At 46.5% G+C, this 17,220-nt stretch overlaps 1 protein-coding gene across 2 annotated transcripts; it reads right to left on the bottom strand.

Annotated features, from left to right (window-relative positions):
• Positions 1–2,565: 2,565 nt before the first annotated feature.
• On the bottom strand, positions 2,566–16,754 carry TRIM16 (tripartite motif containing 16). 2 transcript variants are annotated; one of them, XM_050919333.1, is made up of 6 exons: positions 16,101–16,753; positions 12,882–12,977; positions 9,416–9,649; positions 8,358–8,529; positions 4,986–5,081; positions 2,566–4,627 (listed from the first exon to the last, which is right to left on the bottom strand). In XM_050919333.1, exons 1-6 carry the CDS (start codon positions 16,665–16,667, stop codon positions 3,990–3,992), a joined length of 1,803 nt encoding a protein of 600 aa, XP_050775290.1. In that variant the 5' UTR covers positions 16,668–16,753; the 3' UTR covers positions 2,566–3,989. The 2 variants fall into 2 exon arrangements, with proteins under 2 accessions (XP_050775290.1, XP_050775291.1); XM_050919334.1 differs by lacking the exon at positions 12,882–12,977 and having other exon boundaries at positions 16,101–16,754.
• Positions 16,755–17,220: the final 466 nt, after the last annotated feature.

Raw genomic sequence — 17,220 nt, forward strand, 5'->3', positions numbered from 1 at the left:
ATTCTCCCCTCCTTTGCACCATCATCACTCCATCAGCCTCGAGCCTTGCTTCTGCTGAGCTGCACTTGGTACAGGAGTTTGAGAGGTGAAGGCACCCTTTCTGCTCCCAGACTCCAAGCACTGGCTTGATCCCCTAGGTCTGGAGGTCCCGAGACCTCTATCTAAAGAAAAGGTGCAGCAGAGGAAGTTTAGTACGGGTCTCATCTGCACTGCCTCTCTCTCTGCCTCCAGCTACAGCTGCAAGGACCACTGCTTGAGCTGTGAAAGCAGGTAGTTCAGGACTCCACTTTCAGTCAGTCCTGGCCTGTCAGCCAGGATGTAATGTTGGCTTTGTGAAATGGACATTTGCCGATAGGGATAGTACAGAGACCCAGACCCTCATCTACCCCCATAGACCACCAAGCAGACACTAGAGTCAGGCTGGCAGCCTAGGAGAGGAAGGTTATGGATTCCAGTACAGTCATCTGGAATATCCAGGCCCACAACATGAAGGGATTAAGAAATAAATCTCACACCCAGGATGTGAGTCATCCTGAAAACTCTTTCTCTGTTCAGTGGTGTTTATCCCAGGAACCAACCTCTATCAGTATCTGTATTTCCAGAGCTCTTTCCTTGGTTTTTATATGCAAGCCCTTTGTTCCTTGCACTGTGCGGGGAATGCTTCACTGGCAGGGGACCATGAGGCCATGGGTGCTCACCCCCCCACCCCCAGAGACAGGTAGTGTGGTATTTACCATTCATGCCGCTACGCTACATGGGGCAAATTACTTTGTGCTGAGTGTGAGGGCCCCCTAGAGAAATCAAGATGGCTTCCTCTTTGCCATGGTCCTGGCTGGGGCACGTCATAGGCTCCACATGCAGAAGCCAGTGATGCCAACTCTCATGATTTCATTGCGACTCTTGTGATTTTAGTGTTTCTCTTAAAGCCCCAGCTACTGGAAGCATGATTTGCATGAAAGCCTCAGCTTTTGTATACAAATAAAGACGTGTCTAGCCCTGTGGTTAGCAGAGTAAAGCTTGAAAATGTGAAGCAAGTGTACCTGAAGCATTCAGAAACCAGAAGGTAAATGAAAAGAACCCAACTTTAAAAACATGATTTTTTTTAAGCCAGACTCATAATTTTTGAAGGTTTGTAGTTGGCAGAATGAGGAAACCCCTTTTCCCCTAATTTACAATTACACCCCAATATCCCTGTATAGACCTGACCTCTCCCTCACCCCTCTGTCTGGAATAGGGGCAGGACAGGAAGGGAAGGCCAATGCAGATGGTATCACAGCATATGTGGGAGCACTGTGCCTTGGGTTCACTAGCCTTAGGAGAGGGAGGGTGTGTCTTGTAAAATGGCTTTGCCTACATCAGCATGTGTGCAACAGTGGACTCACTGCTGGGGCTGCCCCTCACAGCTGGGCATGGGAGAGCAGCTCTGTAGCGTCCCGACAAGTGGTCTTCCTCTTCTCATAACTCAGCACTGCAGCATGGTCATGGTTACTCTCACCTCTTCTGGGCTAATAGAGTCCAACAAATAATTCCTTGTCAGGTCTCTGGCTCCTGACTCTGGGCCCAGTGGTTTGGAGACACTTCTCTCCAGGTTCTGACCTGTCCTCATCCCCCTACATCAGAGGGGAACCATCCCACCCTTCCACTAGCTGGTAGGGGAATCCAGTCCCATGCTGGGTTCCAGTCCAGGGACCCTAAGACAAGCAGCCAAGGTCTGCTCCATCAGACACTTGCTGCCATCTCCCAGGACTTCTTCCTGCCATTAGCTTTTCTTTGGGTCTTTTTCACCAGCCTGTTCCTGGGCTCTTTGTAACAAGCAACAACCTCCCAGGGCTTCCCCCTAGAGTCCTGGCTCTTGTGTCAAGGTCAACCACAGGAGCTTGCCCCAATCCTCTGTCTTCTAGGTATCTTCGCCCTTGCCCTGCAGGCCTCCCTGTTCCCCACAGCACCCTCCCCTCTCTAGGGCCAAGAGAGAGGCTGGATAATTCTTCCCTCATCCCCTGCAGCCCTTCACACTCCAGACCCAGATACCCCTTAGGCTTCATGCCTCCAGCTTACTTCTGGCTCAGAACAACCTGCCCCCAGATACCCAGGCTTCCTCCTGACTCAGAACTCTCTAATTCTAGCCTCAGGCCTCTTTCTGCCTTTAGCCCAAGAGAGGAAACATTCAGCTACCCCTCTGCTGAGTATCCTCTCTAGTGTCTTTCCCACTACCCTGAGCTCCTTCCTTTATGAAGACCCAGCTCCCTGCCAGCTGGGCTTGCTCACCAACTAGGCCTACCACCAATTCAGGTGCCATCCAGTGGCCTAACTGGGCTCAGGCTCCTGTTAATTCTTTCATTACCAGTGTGGGGTAAACACCCCATCACACAGGGCTTCATACAGTATCAGGGTCATGGAGCAAAACACATCATGATGCTGGCCTGTGTGCTGGAGCAGCCTTATTGAAGTAGTGGTTTTCTAAGGGAATCCTAGGATTACTGTGTATAAAGCACCATATATTTGCATGGCACCCTGCAAACACAGGATGCTCACACTGACCAATAGAATAAAGACACAGGACAACCGTTCAGGTGGAGAGATTTTTAATGAGGACAACAAGGTAGGCAGGTTTCAGGAAGAAGAGAGTTTGCGGAGGGTTTCAAGTATTGTTGGAAGGAAGTATTTGGAGGACAGGAAGTGGAGATTTATTCCAAATGTAAGCGAGAGCATGACTGAAGGTACAAAGCTGCCAGTGAGACAGACAGAAAAGGAGCAAGGAGAAGACAGGATAGGGAGTAGATGTGGGGGTAGAAATTCAGAGATTTAGACAGGAATAGGATTATTTAAAGGCATGAGGGCAAAGACAGAGCTTGGATTACATGCAGTATGAAATAGGAAGGCAGCACACATGGGGCTGGAGTGAAGGGCTGAAGTGTAAAAGAGAAAGGTGGTTTCAGTAGAAGGCTAGATTAGGTAGAGAAGACTTGAGGGATTGAGAGGAAAAGAATTATAATATTTACTTATATAGCAATGTGCAATGCAGCACTGTGCCCCTCTTCCCTTTTTTACAATGGTGGGCAAGCATCTTTACCCCCATTTTACAGATCAATTAATGGAAGCACAATGATGCCCAAGGTCACCCATCAACTCAGGAACAGAACTCCTCCCTGCCAGTCTAGTGTTCTACCTAAGGTGCTTAAGCACTCATCGCCGTAGTCTCTGAGCATCTCATCATCTTTTGTGTGTTTATCCTCACAACACCCCTGAGAGGTAGGGCAAGGCTATTATCCCCATTCTACAGGTGGAGAACTGAGACACAGAGACTGAGCGACTTGCCCAGCATCACACAAGGAGACTGTGGAGGTGTAGGCAAGTGAACACTGGTCCCCCCCATACCCATGATAACACTCTAGCTGCTGGACCAGCCTGCCTGTCCATTGACCTACTCTGCCTCCAGTGAGACCAGATGTAACAGAATGAAACTAAGCAAAAGAAATGTAGGCTGAACATTAGGAATATTATCCATATATGAGATCTTGACCTATTAGTGTCTGCTCCTCCTCTCACACAGGTTGTGCACCAGTGTAACTCCACTCCAGATCTCCAGCTGGGATAAACCATCATAGCTCCATTGAGTTCAACAGAGCTACGCTACCTGCAGATTTGGCCCATGGCTAACTTCCATAGAGTTACACCTGGTTTATGCCACTGTAAGCAAGTGCAGAATCAGGTCTCTTGAAGCTGGAAAAGTTTCCCAAGGGAATTGGTGGAATACCCATCATGTTGAAATAAGGTAAAATCCTATTGAACAAAGCATTCAAGAATATATAGCAGGAAACAATATGCACTGACCCCTGGGAGTTGGATTGCATGACTTAAAAAGGACTTTTCCATCTCTAAGGCATAGGAAGCTGAGAACCAGCTTCATTTATGGACCCTCTTATTAAAACCCCAGTAGCATGTATCCCCTTGCTGCCTCTGCTGACACAATACTAATATTGATCTACAACCTAAGTACTGGCCAATGCTTCCACCTCAGACACTAAACATGTGTTGGAAGTAGCAGCTTCCTCTGAGGAAGAAGAAAAGGCAGAAGTCTTCTCATCAGCATCCCCTTCTTTGATTATTCTGATGGAGTTTTCTTTCTTCGAAAGCCAGAAAGCAGGGTACAGTGGCTCTGAAAATTCACACTCAAACTTGTGTATGAGAGTCATGGTGTCCGAAGTGACACCATAGAAGGACAAAGTGCCCTTGGGGAAGTCCAGATAGACCCCTATCCTGTTGAACGTGTCTGTTTTCAGTGGGATCTCCACATCACTGTGCCATGCAGAGAACCCCTTGCCATGCCACTGGATGCTCCAGGAGAAGTTATTCCCTGAGATGCAGCTGTTGCTTTCTGACCCCTTCCGGTCAATGCTTTTGTACGTCATACCAATGTAAATGCCGGCTCCGCTTATTTCAACCTCAAAGTAGTAACGACCCATGTACAAGCTGTTGTCTGACAGCACCTGGCGCCAGTGCTCAAATCTTTCAGGGTGATCTGGGTAGGAGTGTTCCCAGGGCGTGGTGTTAGTCACTTTGTGGTTGTCCTCCAAGAGCCTGAGATATCTGTGGGCTGTGACTGGGTCAAAAGTTAACGGGCATGAGTCTAAATAGAAAAGAAAATTGTTACTGAAATGGCTAAGGAGGCCTCTCCAGTGGACACTCTCCATGTTGGTTAGCCCAAGATATGAGCTATGGATCCTACTCCACTACTACACACACTCCATTATCTGAGCATCACTGGGCAACTGAATACCTTTGTATAGCCCAAGCAATTTTCACCGGGATTGAAAGAAGCTACAGCCATGCTCATGTTTCAGCCGATAACAATTAAGACAACTAAAATACAGATAATCCAAGATAAACTACAAAACCAGATCACTCTCTAGAAACTTCTTCCAAACTCCCATTCCTCTCTCCCCCAGAGCCTCATCTGCTTTAGAGTTGTTAATTCCAATACTTACACTTGAGAAAGTCACTCCTAGTCTCTGGATCTGGAGCCGATATGCGGTGCCTGGATGGTACAATTGCAGACACCATTGTTTTGATCCCACAGTCCTCTTCAACAACAAAAAGACAATTAGCATTCCCAGAACCAATCCTGCGAGTTTGTTCAAGGTGGGATACCAATAGCACAGGGGAATGGAATTGCTGTCTTACAGAGGGATAGAATATAAGAATGGCCATACTGGGGCAGACCAATGGTCCCTCTAGCCCAGTTTCCTGTCTTCCAGCAGTGGCTGGTGTGAGATGTTTCAGAGGGAGTGAACAGACCAGGGGAATTAGCAAGCGATCCATCCCCCTCATTCAGTCCCAGCTTCTGGCAGTCAGAGGTTTAGGGACACCCAGAGCATTGTGTTGTGTCCCTGACTATCTTGGCTAATAGCTATTGATGGATCTATCCTTCATGAAGTTATTTCATTTTTTTTTTTTGAGTCTGGTTATACTTTTGGCCTTCACAACATCCCCTGGCAATGAGTTCCACAGGTGGACTGTGCGTTGTGTGAAGATCTGTTCTATTACATTGTTATCAGGATTAAGAACCAGCAGTCTGGTTCCACAGGCATTTAATTTGAACAAATAGTTTCGTGAGCACACAAAGACAATGGGCCCAATTCTGATCTCTCACTGCTAACTCCATCCTTTGACTCTCTGCATTTTGGGGTCAGAGCAGCGGAACAGCCCCTACCAGAACAGGACATGGAATGGAGCCTCTAGGCATTACTGCAGTGGTTTTCATTTGCAGACCCCTAAACACTTTCAAATGGAGGTGCAGACCCCTTTGGAAATCTTAGACAGTCTGACTCCCCCGAGGTCCACAGGCCACAGGTTGAAAACCACTGCACTGCTTTAACACAAACGACAATTAATAATAATGTCAGTGTGAAGCTGGCGTGGGTGAGATCAGGATGAGGCCCACTGAATCCTGGCCTCCTGGGACTTTGTGTAAGCAGTATGGGGAAACATGGTGTAGAAGAGTCAAGCACAAAATGTCACCTGCTGAGCCCTTCTAGGTGGCTTGCAGAGCTACATCTGTTTCAGCTATGGCTAGGGAATACTCCTGGTAAATTACTCCAGCCTAAAGGCAGTAGAAGGGCTGAAGAGCGGATTGGGTAGCTTAGTGCCTCAAATGCATGAAAAGGGCTGCACTTAACCCCACATCTCCTCAGATATACCTAGTCTTGGTGCCTGCCTTGCCTCTTGCGCTCAAGTGTTAGGGAGTAGGGATGAGGTGCGGTTGAGACTTATTCAGTGCAATGGACAATGCCTGGTGCTTGATTGCATTTGTGCAGGCGCATGCACAGCAGAGTGCAACAACCTCACAGTTCCTGCTGCACACCACCCTAGGAAGGGCACTCATGGCTGGTGTGGCACAGTCCAGGACATTTTTAGGGCTTCATGATGTCTCTCTGATCAGCTAAACTCAAAACACAAGACTCACTCTGTACCCTAGGCAGCTGCTTCATGTCCTTCCTTGCCAGGTGTTTCTCTGGCATAAACCCAATCATACTCAAGTATGCAGAAATGGGAGGGAGAGCAAACCCAGAGGAGAACAGAATCAAACTGCAAAGCAACAGGTGGAGATGAGAGTAGTCAGGGCTGCAGGACAGTCCCAATAAAAGTCTTTCATTCAGGGAGCGTCAATGAACAGCAAGATAGAAAACAGGAGAGACGAGACGATAAGAAATCAGCAACAGCTATCAGGTTGTCCCACTAAAGGGCAGGACTGAAATCACGGGGGACTGGGAGAAGCAATAGCTTGAGATGACAGAGGTAAATTTCTATCCTGGGGCTAGGATGGTCTTCACCAGCCCTATGCCACAGTATGAGGGAATCCCCATGTGACTGGTTAAGCTGGATTTCTGGCTGCTTTGCACTGCCGGAGTGTCACCAAACAGCCAGCTCATGGGAGGATAATTGTGGGCAATGTTTATAGAGCATTTGGAGATCGCTGGATGGACAGCAGTAGAGAAGGACAAAGTATTATTATTAAATTGCAGTATTCATTGATTCCAGGGGAAAAAACAACACATTTTCTGTAAATGCTACAACTCATATGGAGTTGAAACCAGCTAAATCACCATGAATTCCACATCTCCCTCACCTGTCTGTATGTTTCTCAAGGAAATAACTTCAGTTCCCAGGTGGCTGAGTTGATTCACACTGGGAAAGAGCCTGGTTTCCTTGCTGTCACCTCCAGCTCATACCTGACTTTGTGTCAAGACTGCCAGCAAGGCAGGATTGATGCTGTGGCCTCCATACAGCACTAGCACCTAATAGCAAATAGCTTTTGCTTTGCTGGGGAAAACAGGAGTGACTACCTATAAACAAGTGGAATAGCGGAGAGCCAGCTGATAATGTTAATGCATGGGAGGGTGAGGAATTCAGCTGGATCCTGTCAGACTCATATTGCTTATCAGATTTCTATTGTGAACTTAAAAGGCGTTAGGATGCAACCCAGGTAATATCCAGGCCTTTTCACATAATAAATCATTAACTGCTGATTGCGGTGGGTTGCTCATTTGAAAGACAGACTGGGACAAAGTTAAATAGTGAGGGGAGGGGGAAATACGTGGAAGGTTTATACATTCTGCTTGCTTTCTTTTCTAATCACAGTATTGTGCTTAAATAGACACATCACCCCCAACCAGGAGCAGCGCCAGGGTTTCTGGCGCCCTAGGCAGAATTCAGGGGGCTACATTTTGTGCGCTCCCCATGGGGCGTGCGGGAGCCTCCGGTTCCACTCCCATCGCACTGCCGAAGAAGGACCCTCCGCCGAAATGCCGCAGGCGACAGCGGCAGTCATTGAGCTGCTCAATTGCTGGCCGCTGTTTTCCATGGCACGTCGGCAGAAGCTCCTTCTTCGGCGGTGCGACAAGAGCAGAACCAGAAGCTCCCATGCGCCCCGTGGGGAGTGCACAAAATGTCGCCCCCCGAATCCTGGCACCTTAGGCGACTGCCTAGGGTCGTCTAATGGAAGTGCCGGCCCTGCCCCCAACACGCACACCCCTTAATCAACCCACTTTCCCCTCATGCTTGGACATACAGTAAAATCACAAGCTTTACATCACAATCTGTTACCATAGGAATCAGTGTGTGATGTTGCAAATCCAGCATGATGATCTCATTGCAGACAGGAAGGATTGTCTGGTGGGTTCTATTCGTGACTCTGCCACTGTGACCTTGGGATTGACAATTCCTAGGGGCCTGGGAAGCATGCATTTTATCAGGGCCTCACTTTTGCCATTTGGTGATAGCACTAAAGTGTTTGTACACACACGGAGAGCTGTGCAAATGTTCATTTAAACAGCTGCAAGGCAGAGGATGAAACTCACCTTCCTTTGAAAACTCCTGGAGCTTTTCCTTATAGGTGGTTTGTACAAGCTGTAGCAAGTGTTCTGTTGACTCTGAGATGACCCTTCTGATCCCTGACAGTTTATCTTTGAGTCCAATATAAACACTGGGAAGCGCATCATCCCCTGTGTTCTTCTTGAGCTCACAATATTCCTGCCAAAAAAACAATTCTATTTTTGCTCATTTTCCTCATATATTTGGCTGTTTTTGTACCAGATCCATCTCACCATGAAGTTACTAGCAAAATCCCAATTGACTTTAGTGGTATCAGACTCTGACCCTTAACATTCCATTGCAGCCCTGAAGAACTTAAACTCAGCTGATACAGGAACCTGTATTTTGGGAGATATTTAAGATCAGCTGAATATGAAGTTCACCAGCTAAACTTTATGATTGTAAAGCTAAAGCCGAGGAACAGCAATCTCCGAACCTCACTACAAGCTTCCCTGTACTTGAGGGCATTAGAAAAAGACAACCATGGTCATAAAATAAGGAAGGAAACAACACACCAACCATTTATAATGAAATGACGATGTTGTTGGCTGTAGGCTAATAATGTATCTCAGCCAGTTCCAGAGAGAATGAAGAGAAGTCTTTGCCTTACACCTTTATCTCTAGAAGTTGCTAAGTTCTATCATCTTCACCCAGGAGCTTTGCACAGTTTAGACTCAAACAAGGTGGCCTTTAGAGGTCTGAAACATTTTCCTTCTTTAAAAACAAAGATGAAAAAAATCTCCCTTTCTCTCTCTTCCTAGAAGATTTCAGAGCACTTTATGGCTGGGAGGCGCTTTTGACAATCCCAGTCTTACACTCCACAGCCTAGGGAGGGCCAATCAGTTCTGAATTTGGAGTCAGAATCTCCATTTCAGGTTACAGGAGATGTTCTAAGAAGGCCTGGCACCATTTTTCAATTATAAAATGGCACAATGCAGTCTAATCGTACTGCACACTTGACCTGAATGCCTCAAACCAAACACTAATCTACAGACACACCATCCCCTGGCTCTTTATAACGGAAAGGCCTTATCCATCATGGTACCTTAAGAAACAGGATGTCACTGGTGTAGAGGGCCATCTTCTCCAGCCTGAGTTTATTCTCTTCCATGACAGCACGCTTGTGCTCCAGATGTGTCTTAATCCCGTTGGCTTGATTCACCGCCACACGCTCCTTCTCCTCTAGAAATGCCAAAACATCCGAGTGGGCCATCTTGACGGCTTCCAACAGCTCCCCAAACTGCCCCGACACCAGGCTCTTCACTTCGGAGATAGAACTCTACAGGGACAAAAGCCACCGTGGTTGACTTTTCCAACCAGCCTTGCTGTGTCACCACTGCACCTTCCTGGCAAATGCATCAGGATGTGCAAACAACATTTTCTAATCACTGTGGAGATGCCTCCACAGCACAAAGACAGTGGCAGCAACAGCTAATCAGTGAATCCAAACCAAGGACTGGAACCCACGGCCCCATTTCCAGCAGATCATGGTCTCTTCCCCTATTCCCCAACACACCTCCACAAATGCACATACACACGCCCTGAGAGCAGTTGAGGGCTCTTGGATTTTGACTGACTGAGGGTCATAGCCAGGGAAATACCTGTCTGTGACAGAAGGGTTAAGTGAACTCGACCTGTGGAACCACTGTAAGGGTAACCTGTAATCCCAATCAAAGTTGCAGCAGGTGTTGAGCTGACACAGGAAGGGGATGACATTTCTTTTCAGAACAGAGAATTGGAAGCATGAAGGAAGCATGCCCATGTAGCACTGTGTTTTCCCTTTCATTGTGTTATGGGACTAGATCACAGTAGACCATAGGCCTGAATCAGTTATGCACTGCCCAGCTCCTGGCTATGGGGGGATTTGACACCAGCAACCCAATAGCAAGCCTTCTGAATGAGTAAGGCGCAGTGCTGACACCCCAGTTAATCCCCATCATTTCTTTATAAATCAGCATGGAAAGATTAGATTTGTATTGGTAGGTTTCAGTAAAGATCGATTTCGCTGTACACACCCAAACCAGCGAAAAAATATTTCCATCAACAATAATCAAAATTCACAGACAGGCACAGCAAGAAACATGCTGCCTGAGCACTTGGCAGAGTTTGAGTTGATGATAGTGACTCTGGCTATTTTGACATGTGATGCTGACCATTTGTGTGGTAATGGTTATCAAGCTTTCATCTGTTGAATTTCAACATGCACTGTCCTGAAATAATTATTGTTTGACCTCCTCATTGGCTGACACTCCCATAACTTCCCACAACTGTAAACGTTTAAATGAATAAAAAATAAAAATGCTTAAAAATAAATCTGAACACAGTCGGCTGAAATGATAAAATAAAAATAAAATTCTTCCAAGCCTATTTATAAGGCTGGGGGCCAAGTTACAAAGCATTGAGACTTGCTGTGGAGGATTGGGGAGTTGGGGTGGGGGTCTCTCAAAGCACCAACAGAGAGGGGAGAAAATTCACAGGAGGAATACCTCTGTTCCCACAATGAGCTTCCCATGTGACAAAGCACAGTGCACACAGAAACAGACATCGAAGCACTTCCACTGGATAACTGAGAAGGTAATACAGTGAGAAAACAAACAGGATCCCTTCTCATTATTGAAGTAGGACAGGTATTGTGTGTAACAGAGGATGCAGCCTCACCTGCTCTGGGGCTGGAGCCCTGCTGCTGGAAATGGAAATAAGGCATAACTTCAATGAATAACAGGGTAAAATTCTGCCCTGATTTCTACTCAACAATTCCTGGGGGGAAAGTACCATGTGGTCGCATGGAGAGGTTACAGGATCTCTCCAGCAAGATGGCTACAACCAGGTTGACTTGGATCCACTCCACACTTCCTTATAAATCAAACAAAAAACCCTCATTCTCCCAGATTATCAGAGTTGAGGACCAAATCCTCAAAGTATTTAAACACCTACCTCCCATTTCAACTCTGACTGCCTAAAAAGAGGCGAGTTAGAGCCAGTGGCAGTGGAAGGTTGATCTGAAAATTCATCCAGAAATAGAAACTGGACTCAAACCAGCAAATTATCTAACAGAGGCTATCTGGAGGTAACAATTTTCCCCTAGATTTGAAGCAGCCACCTAGAAATGAAGGGTTTCATATCTCATCAGCCATGTCCTGAGGGTTGGTTCTGGAATTACCATGAATTGCCATGCAGAAAAGAAACATCAGAACAGTGCTATCCAGGGAAGCAGCTGTGGAGGCTGTCCCATGCAGTGAAGTCTGTGGGTTTACGTGAGTATTATTGCACCAGCACAGGACAATTTCAAGAGGGTAACAATTAATACAATCAGTCACCTTTTCTAACTCTTTAAACATGACACTGCTCTTTGGAAGCCCTGTGGAGATGACAGTCACCAAAGATGCCTCACACAGACAGCTGGATGATATCATCAAACAACAGTTCTGGGTGTATTCTCCACAAACAGAAGCCAGCACAAAGCTGATCCTGCCCTGGAATACTAAATCTTTTGGCACTTGCAAGTGTTCCCTCATGAGATGAGCAAACCCATTCGCTTAAAGGCAAAGCAGCCCAAAAATCTCCCCCTCAATTCAAAACAAGCCTGAAATTTGGTGAAGTTTTTCAGTGTTTGACAGTGGTGCATTTTAATTGTCATGTGGCCTCTGGACATCCTGATTCTACCCAGGCTAGGACCACACTGTCTTTTTATAGTCACTTTTCAGGTTAGAACTGCACTTCAGGGCTGGAGGTGAGCTTGAGCTGTGACATTGAGATGTGATTTGAATTTGTCCAAAGAATTTGGAATTCAGTATCTCAGCGTAACCGCCAGGTGAATGTTTGTTACAAGCCCCCTTCTGTGTGCAATACACAGAGGAAATGTGTTAGTTTACAGCCCCATGTAGGGAGCTTTAGTTGAGCTATTGCAGCTCTCTGAGCTCCCAGTTCAATCTTTGGTGTCAAGCTGTTTTTTATGTAATAGTTAATGGGCTCAATTCTCAGTTGTGTAAATCTCTCTCTCTGAGGTAGATATCTGGCCCCCATTATTATCATGTCTGAGCACCTCACAATTTTTAACATATTGCTCCTCACAACACCTGAGAGGCAGGGCAGTGTGATCCTCCCTATTGTACAGGTGGGAAGCAGATCCAGAGGGAGACTAAATGATATGCCCAAGGTCACACAGGAAGACTGTGGCAGAGCAGGGAATCGAACCCAAGTCTCGGGGGAGTGTCCTACCCACTCTTCCATCCAACCTGCCCTGTTTGCACGTTTTTGTCCTGCTTCTCAGGGTTTTTAATGGAATGTGAGTAGCGGCTTGTGACCAGAGAGGGGAGAGCATGCCAGTGGCATGGAACAGGCATGGAGATGTCTGCGGATGACAGAGACATGGAGGCTGCATACACTTCACACATACAGGAGTGTAAGACCATTATCCAGGCTCCCATTAAATATCATACAACCATTTTCATGCCATTACTATGGGTTCAGTTTAATCTGAGGAGAAGAAATAACCCAAGTTCTGTCCTTACCACTATAGACTGTGTATTATTCTGCAACTTGACAATTGCGTTTTCAGCAGACTTCAGTTTCCAGTCATACTCTGCTTGGGTCTGCACAAGTTCACTCTGTGAATGGATGAAGCAGGTGTTAACAATCCACTCTTTCAGTGATCAGATAGGATAGCAGAGAGGGGGTGTTTTGTGAAACTCTATAACTGATTTTTGGTAACCCAAAGCAGCCAGCTGGAACCAGTGCCACTTCACACAGACAAGAGCAGGGCTCACAACACTCTGGACATTTTTATTAGCGTCTGTCTGATCTGGGGAGTGTGTTATTTTTTCCAGCGACACAATAAATCGGAAAATGCTGTCTTTGCAGCTCCTGCTACCTTCAGTGCCTGGGAAAGCCTCTGACAGCAACAGAATCAGCAAATAAAACATCGTTGGTCACACATGGCTGTAGTAACTAAGCCCGAAGAAGGTTAGTCATCCAGAGCAGTGGAAGGGAAATGTCAGAATCCAAATCAATGAGTGGGGAAAATACAAGAGCCTGGGGTTTGGATTTTGCCTTGATCTTTCATACAAAGACTAGGAACAGCTGGAATGGTTAACAAATGTAAAACCAATCCATCCACCCCACCCAAATCTTGGAACATTTCTAAACTCAAATTTGAAGCAAAAATTTTCAAGGTTCTGAAAGAAGTTTCCCTCTCACTTCTAGGGTCTGAGTCTGCTCTCATTTATACTGGTTTTCACACTTGTTTAACTCCATTGACTTCAGTGGAGTGACTCCAGATTTACATCCATGTAGCTGAGAGAAGACCCAAGATCCTAGGTTCCACACATGGACTTGAGTCAGAATTCTAAAAATCTCACAAAAAAAGGCTGTTCTCATGACTTTTCCAGAGCAATTTTGAAGAGCCCATAGATTCAGAGAAGGAGACAAAATTTGGTTTATCCAGACCAATTCTAAACTCTAAATCTTCTGCAGTTCAGCCAGGACTAACAAAAACAAGAAAGTCTGATTATTTTAATGAAATGTATACTTACCTGTGGAACTCTCTGCCACAAGATACCAAAGACAAAAGCTTAGTTAAATTCAAAAGAGCATTAGATATCTATAAATAAGACCATCTGCAGTTGTGTGAGATTACTCAGCACCCAGAAGTTCCCACTGGTTCCAATGGGAGGTGTTAGGCACTTTTTAAAGTGCGACCTCTTCACTTAGGTGCTTACATGGGATCTGAGCTCCACTGGAAATCTGATCCTATATGCCTGCAACAAAGCTGACCATTCCTCAAAGAATACCCTCGGCAACTCAGAATTTGGTACCCCAACAAAATAAGCAATAGGGATTATTCATCAATGCATCCTAGCCTTTGGTCCTTTGAGTGTCTGCCAGGCCCTAAGCATCAAAAGAGAAATATATTCCACAGCACATTCCAGGCCATGGATTTTGTCTTTGTTGCAACCAGTCCCCAGGAGGAATGGTATTGAGTGTGTGAATGGTATTGAGATTTGGGAGGCTTTAGATAAAGGAAGAGCAGGGAAAGAACCTGCTGACTGCAGGATAACAGAAAAGGGTTAAATTCAGACTGGCTCTGAACCCTTTGAAGTCAATGGTGGAAAAGGGGAGCAGGAGAAGGGGGTTGAGGCTTGGGGCTGCTAACTAGAAACCTCTAACTTCAAGAACAGACACTGGCTGTCAGATCCCAGGATGGCATGTCAGAACAAGAGGAAAGGTTACTTCATAGATGCAGTAAGGACAACTGGGAACCATGTCTCCACCCAGTATCCAAGCTATGATTCACTGCAGCTTCCAGGACATATACTTTACTCACAGCAACGGCCTAGTCACCAAGGGTGGATACAAAGCGGGAGAGGAGAGAGGCTCATCAGGCAGAATCAAACAGGAAAATGGGTTCCCTTACCCACAAGTCCAATCCTTCCTCATGCAAGCTGACTTGTATTAGTAAAGATGACACCTACAAGTAGGGACTGCAGGATCATGCCCCTTCCCCGCCTTATCCACCTAAATGTGTCATAGGGTAAATTTATCAAAGGCACCTAAGTAACTTGGGGCCATAGGTCATAGTTTCAAAAGTGATTCATGGCCAGGTTTTGAAAGGTATTCAGGCACCTAAAGAGACAGGTAGGTGCTTAGTGGAATTTTCAAAAGCACCCAGGCACTGAACTCCCACTGAAATCCCTCCAAACCCCTAACTGCATCTTTAGGCCCCTAGATACCTTTTAAAATTGGGCCCTAGGTCACTTTTGAAAATGGGACTTGGGCTCCTGAATCCCATAGGTCCTTTAGAAAATTTTACCCATAACAAAAAGACCAGATTACTAACATGAAATAGCCCATTTGATTCTCACATACCATACCAAAGCCAGGTTGGTTGAGGGGACAGGTTATAGGCACAACTAGAATTCCCTTTATAAAGCTTATACCACTGAGACACACCATTGGCTCATTTTAAATCAGGAAACCTTTAGCCCATTCACAGCTAAATCAACAGCATTTTTAACAAACCTTCCCATGCAGGTACTGGCAACAGCTACCTGCTCCTGGAATGGAGCCCATTTCCCCCCAGCTGGGAGTGGGAAGGGAAGGTAAACACAAGCTGCAAAGGGCACAGATTTGTATCTCACTCAGTACAGGAAGAAAAACTCCATGTGCAGGGTAAATACTGTATGCCCAGACTCCTCAAACCAGAGTCTTTCAGTGCTACACACTACACAGTGGTGCGCTCTAGGGTCAAATCCTGGAGCCTTTACTCCTTACTAAGTCAGTGGGCCCGACATCCCCTCCCCGGGTTTCACTCCTTTGTGACTCTGTTGAGCCCAATTCTGAGCTCAGAATCAGAACAGTAGCAATTTATACCCACTTGGCACAGGGAGAAGTAGTGACACACGATCTCAAACCCTGGAGAATCAGGCCCATTGATGTTAATGGGATTACTTCTGCTTTACACCACTGTGAGTGGCGGTTTTGACAGGGTAGATCCTGAGAAAAGACTTGAGGATTTGTTCCACAGCCAGGGACAACAAATCCCTCTTTGCTCATTAATGAAACCAAGAGCAGCTTCAATCAGGAGTAAACCCACTGATGTCAACAGCATAAGACCAGTGTATAAAGGCTGTGAGTCAGAAGGCCCTGGGCCCCACCCTGCCTCTATGCCCCTCTGCATCCTGGATCACTCTGTACCCCCAATGAACACCAATAAATACCAGGCAGTGACACACCTCATTGTCCTTCCTGGCTGCCTCACAGGTGAGCAAGTTGTGCCCCTTGTGCTCTTTGGCCAGGCACTCCTCACAGACACACGCCAGGTCAGTCTGGCAGAACCACCCCAAGTGGCCTTTGTGAGTCTCACAGGTCTGCAGGTCAATGTCCTTTGCGGGGTCCATCAGCTTGTGGCTCCGCAGCTTGCTGTTCTCCAGGTGAGGCCGGAGGTGGTCCTCGCAGTAATTCACCATGCAGGTCAAACAGGACTTCACTGCCAGGACCTTCTGGGCCATGCAGAAGTCGCACAGGATTTCTTGCCCATCCTCCAGACTGTTCTCCTGCTCCAGAAGGCCAGGTTGGCCCATTGCCATCTCAGAGCCATTTACAATCAAACTGCACTGCAGGTCAGGTCCTGGGCTAGTCGCTTCTGGGCTTTCGCGGCCATTCAACTCTTCACCCTCAGTTTTCTCACCTGAGAAGTCATTGCCCTCACAGACCTGATGCCCTTTCGCCTGAGTGACAGGGCTACCTAGTACCAGTTCCTGGGGCAGCCCTTCTGGAGCAGCGGGGCCACAGTCAGCCATTTCTGAGCTCCTCTGCCTTCCAAGTACACACACTGTAACTGCACAGCGCAGGGCGAATGAAAGAAAGTGACACACCTGAACTCACCCAACTGCCTGCAGCTGTTAACTCTTTCCAGCCTTCCAGGAAGTAGGAGTGCAATCAGAGCCAGGAAGCAAACAGTGAGTGAGTTTGTTCTGGGAATGACAGGCTGTGTGAGCTGTAGATAAACGCTGCTCCTTACAGCTGTCAATCTTGTCTCTGTCCCTCTGTCTCATATCTACAACCTTCCACCCGGACTTGCTGTCCTCTGTACATCCAGCTGGGGGTGGCTGGAAAGTTGCTTTTTCACCCAAATGGAAATTTCAGATTTTCATCAGGAACCAAGAAAAATTCAGCTGAAAACCTCTGAAAATGAACAAAAATTTGGTTTTGGGGTTTCCAACAAAAAATCAAAAATTTTCAAGGAAAGGAGACCCTTTCTGCAGAAACTTTCATTTTGTCACATACCCCTATTCCCAATGAAAAAAAGTGTTGATGGAAAATTTTCAACCAGCTCTCTCTATAGCCTGAGAA

This window comes from Gopherus flavomarginatus, chromosome 12, assembly GCF_025201925.1.
Source record: "Gopherus flavomarginatus isolate rGopFla2 chromosome 12, rGopFla2.mat.asm, whole genome shotgun sequence".
Taxonomy (NCBI): domain Eukaryota; kingdom Metazoa; phylum Chordata; order Testudines; family Testudinidae; genus Gopherus; species Gopherus flavomarginatus.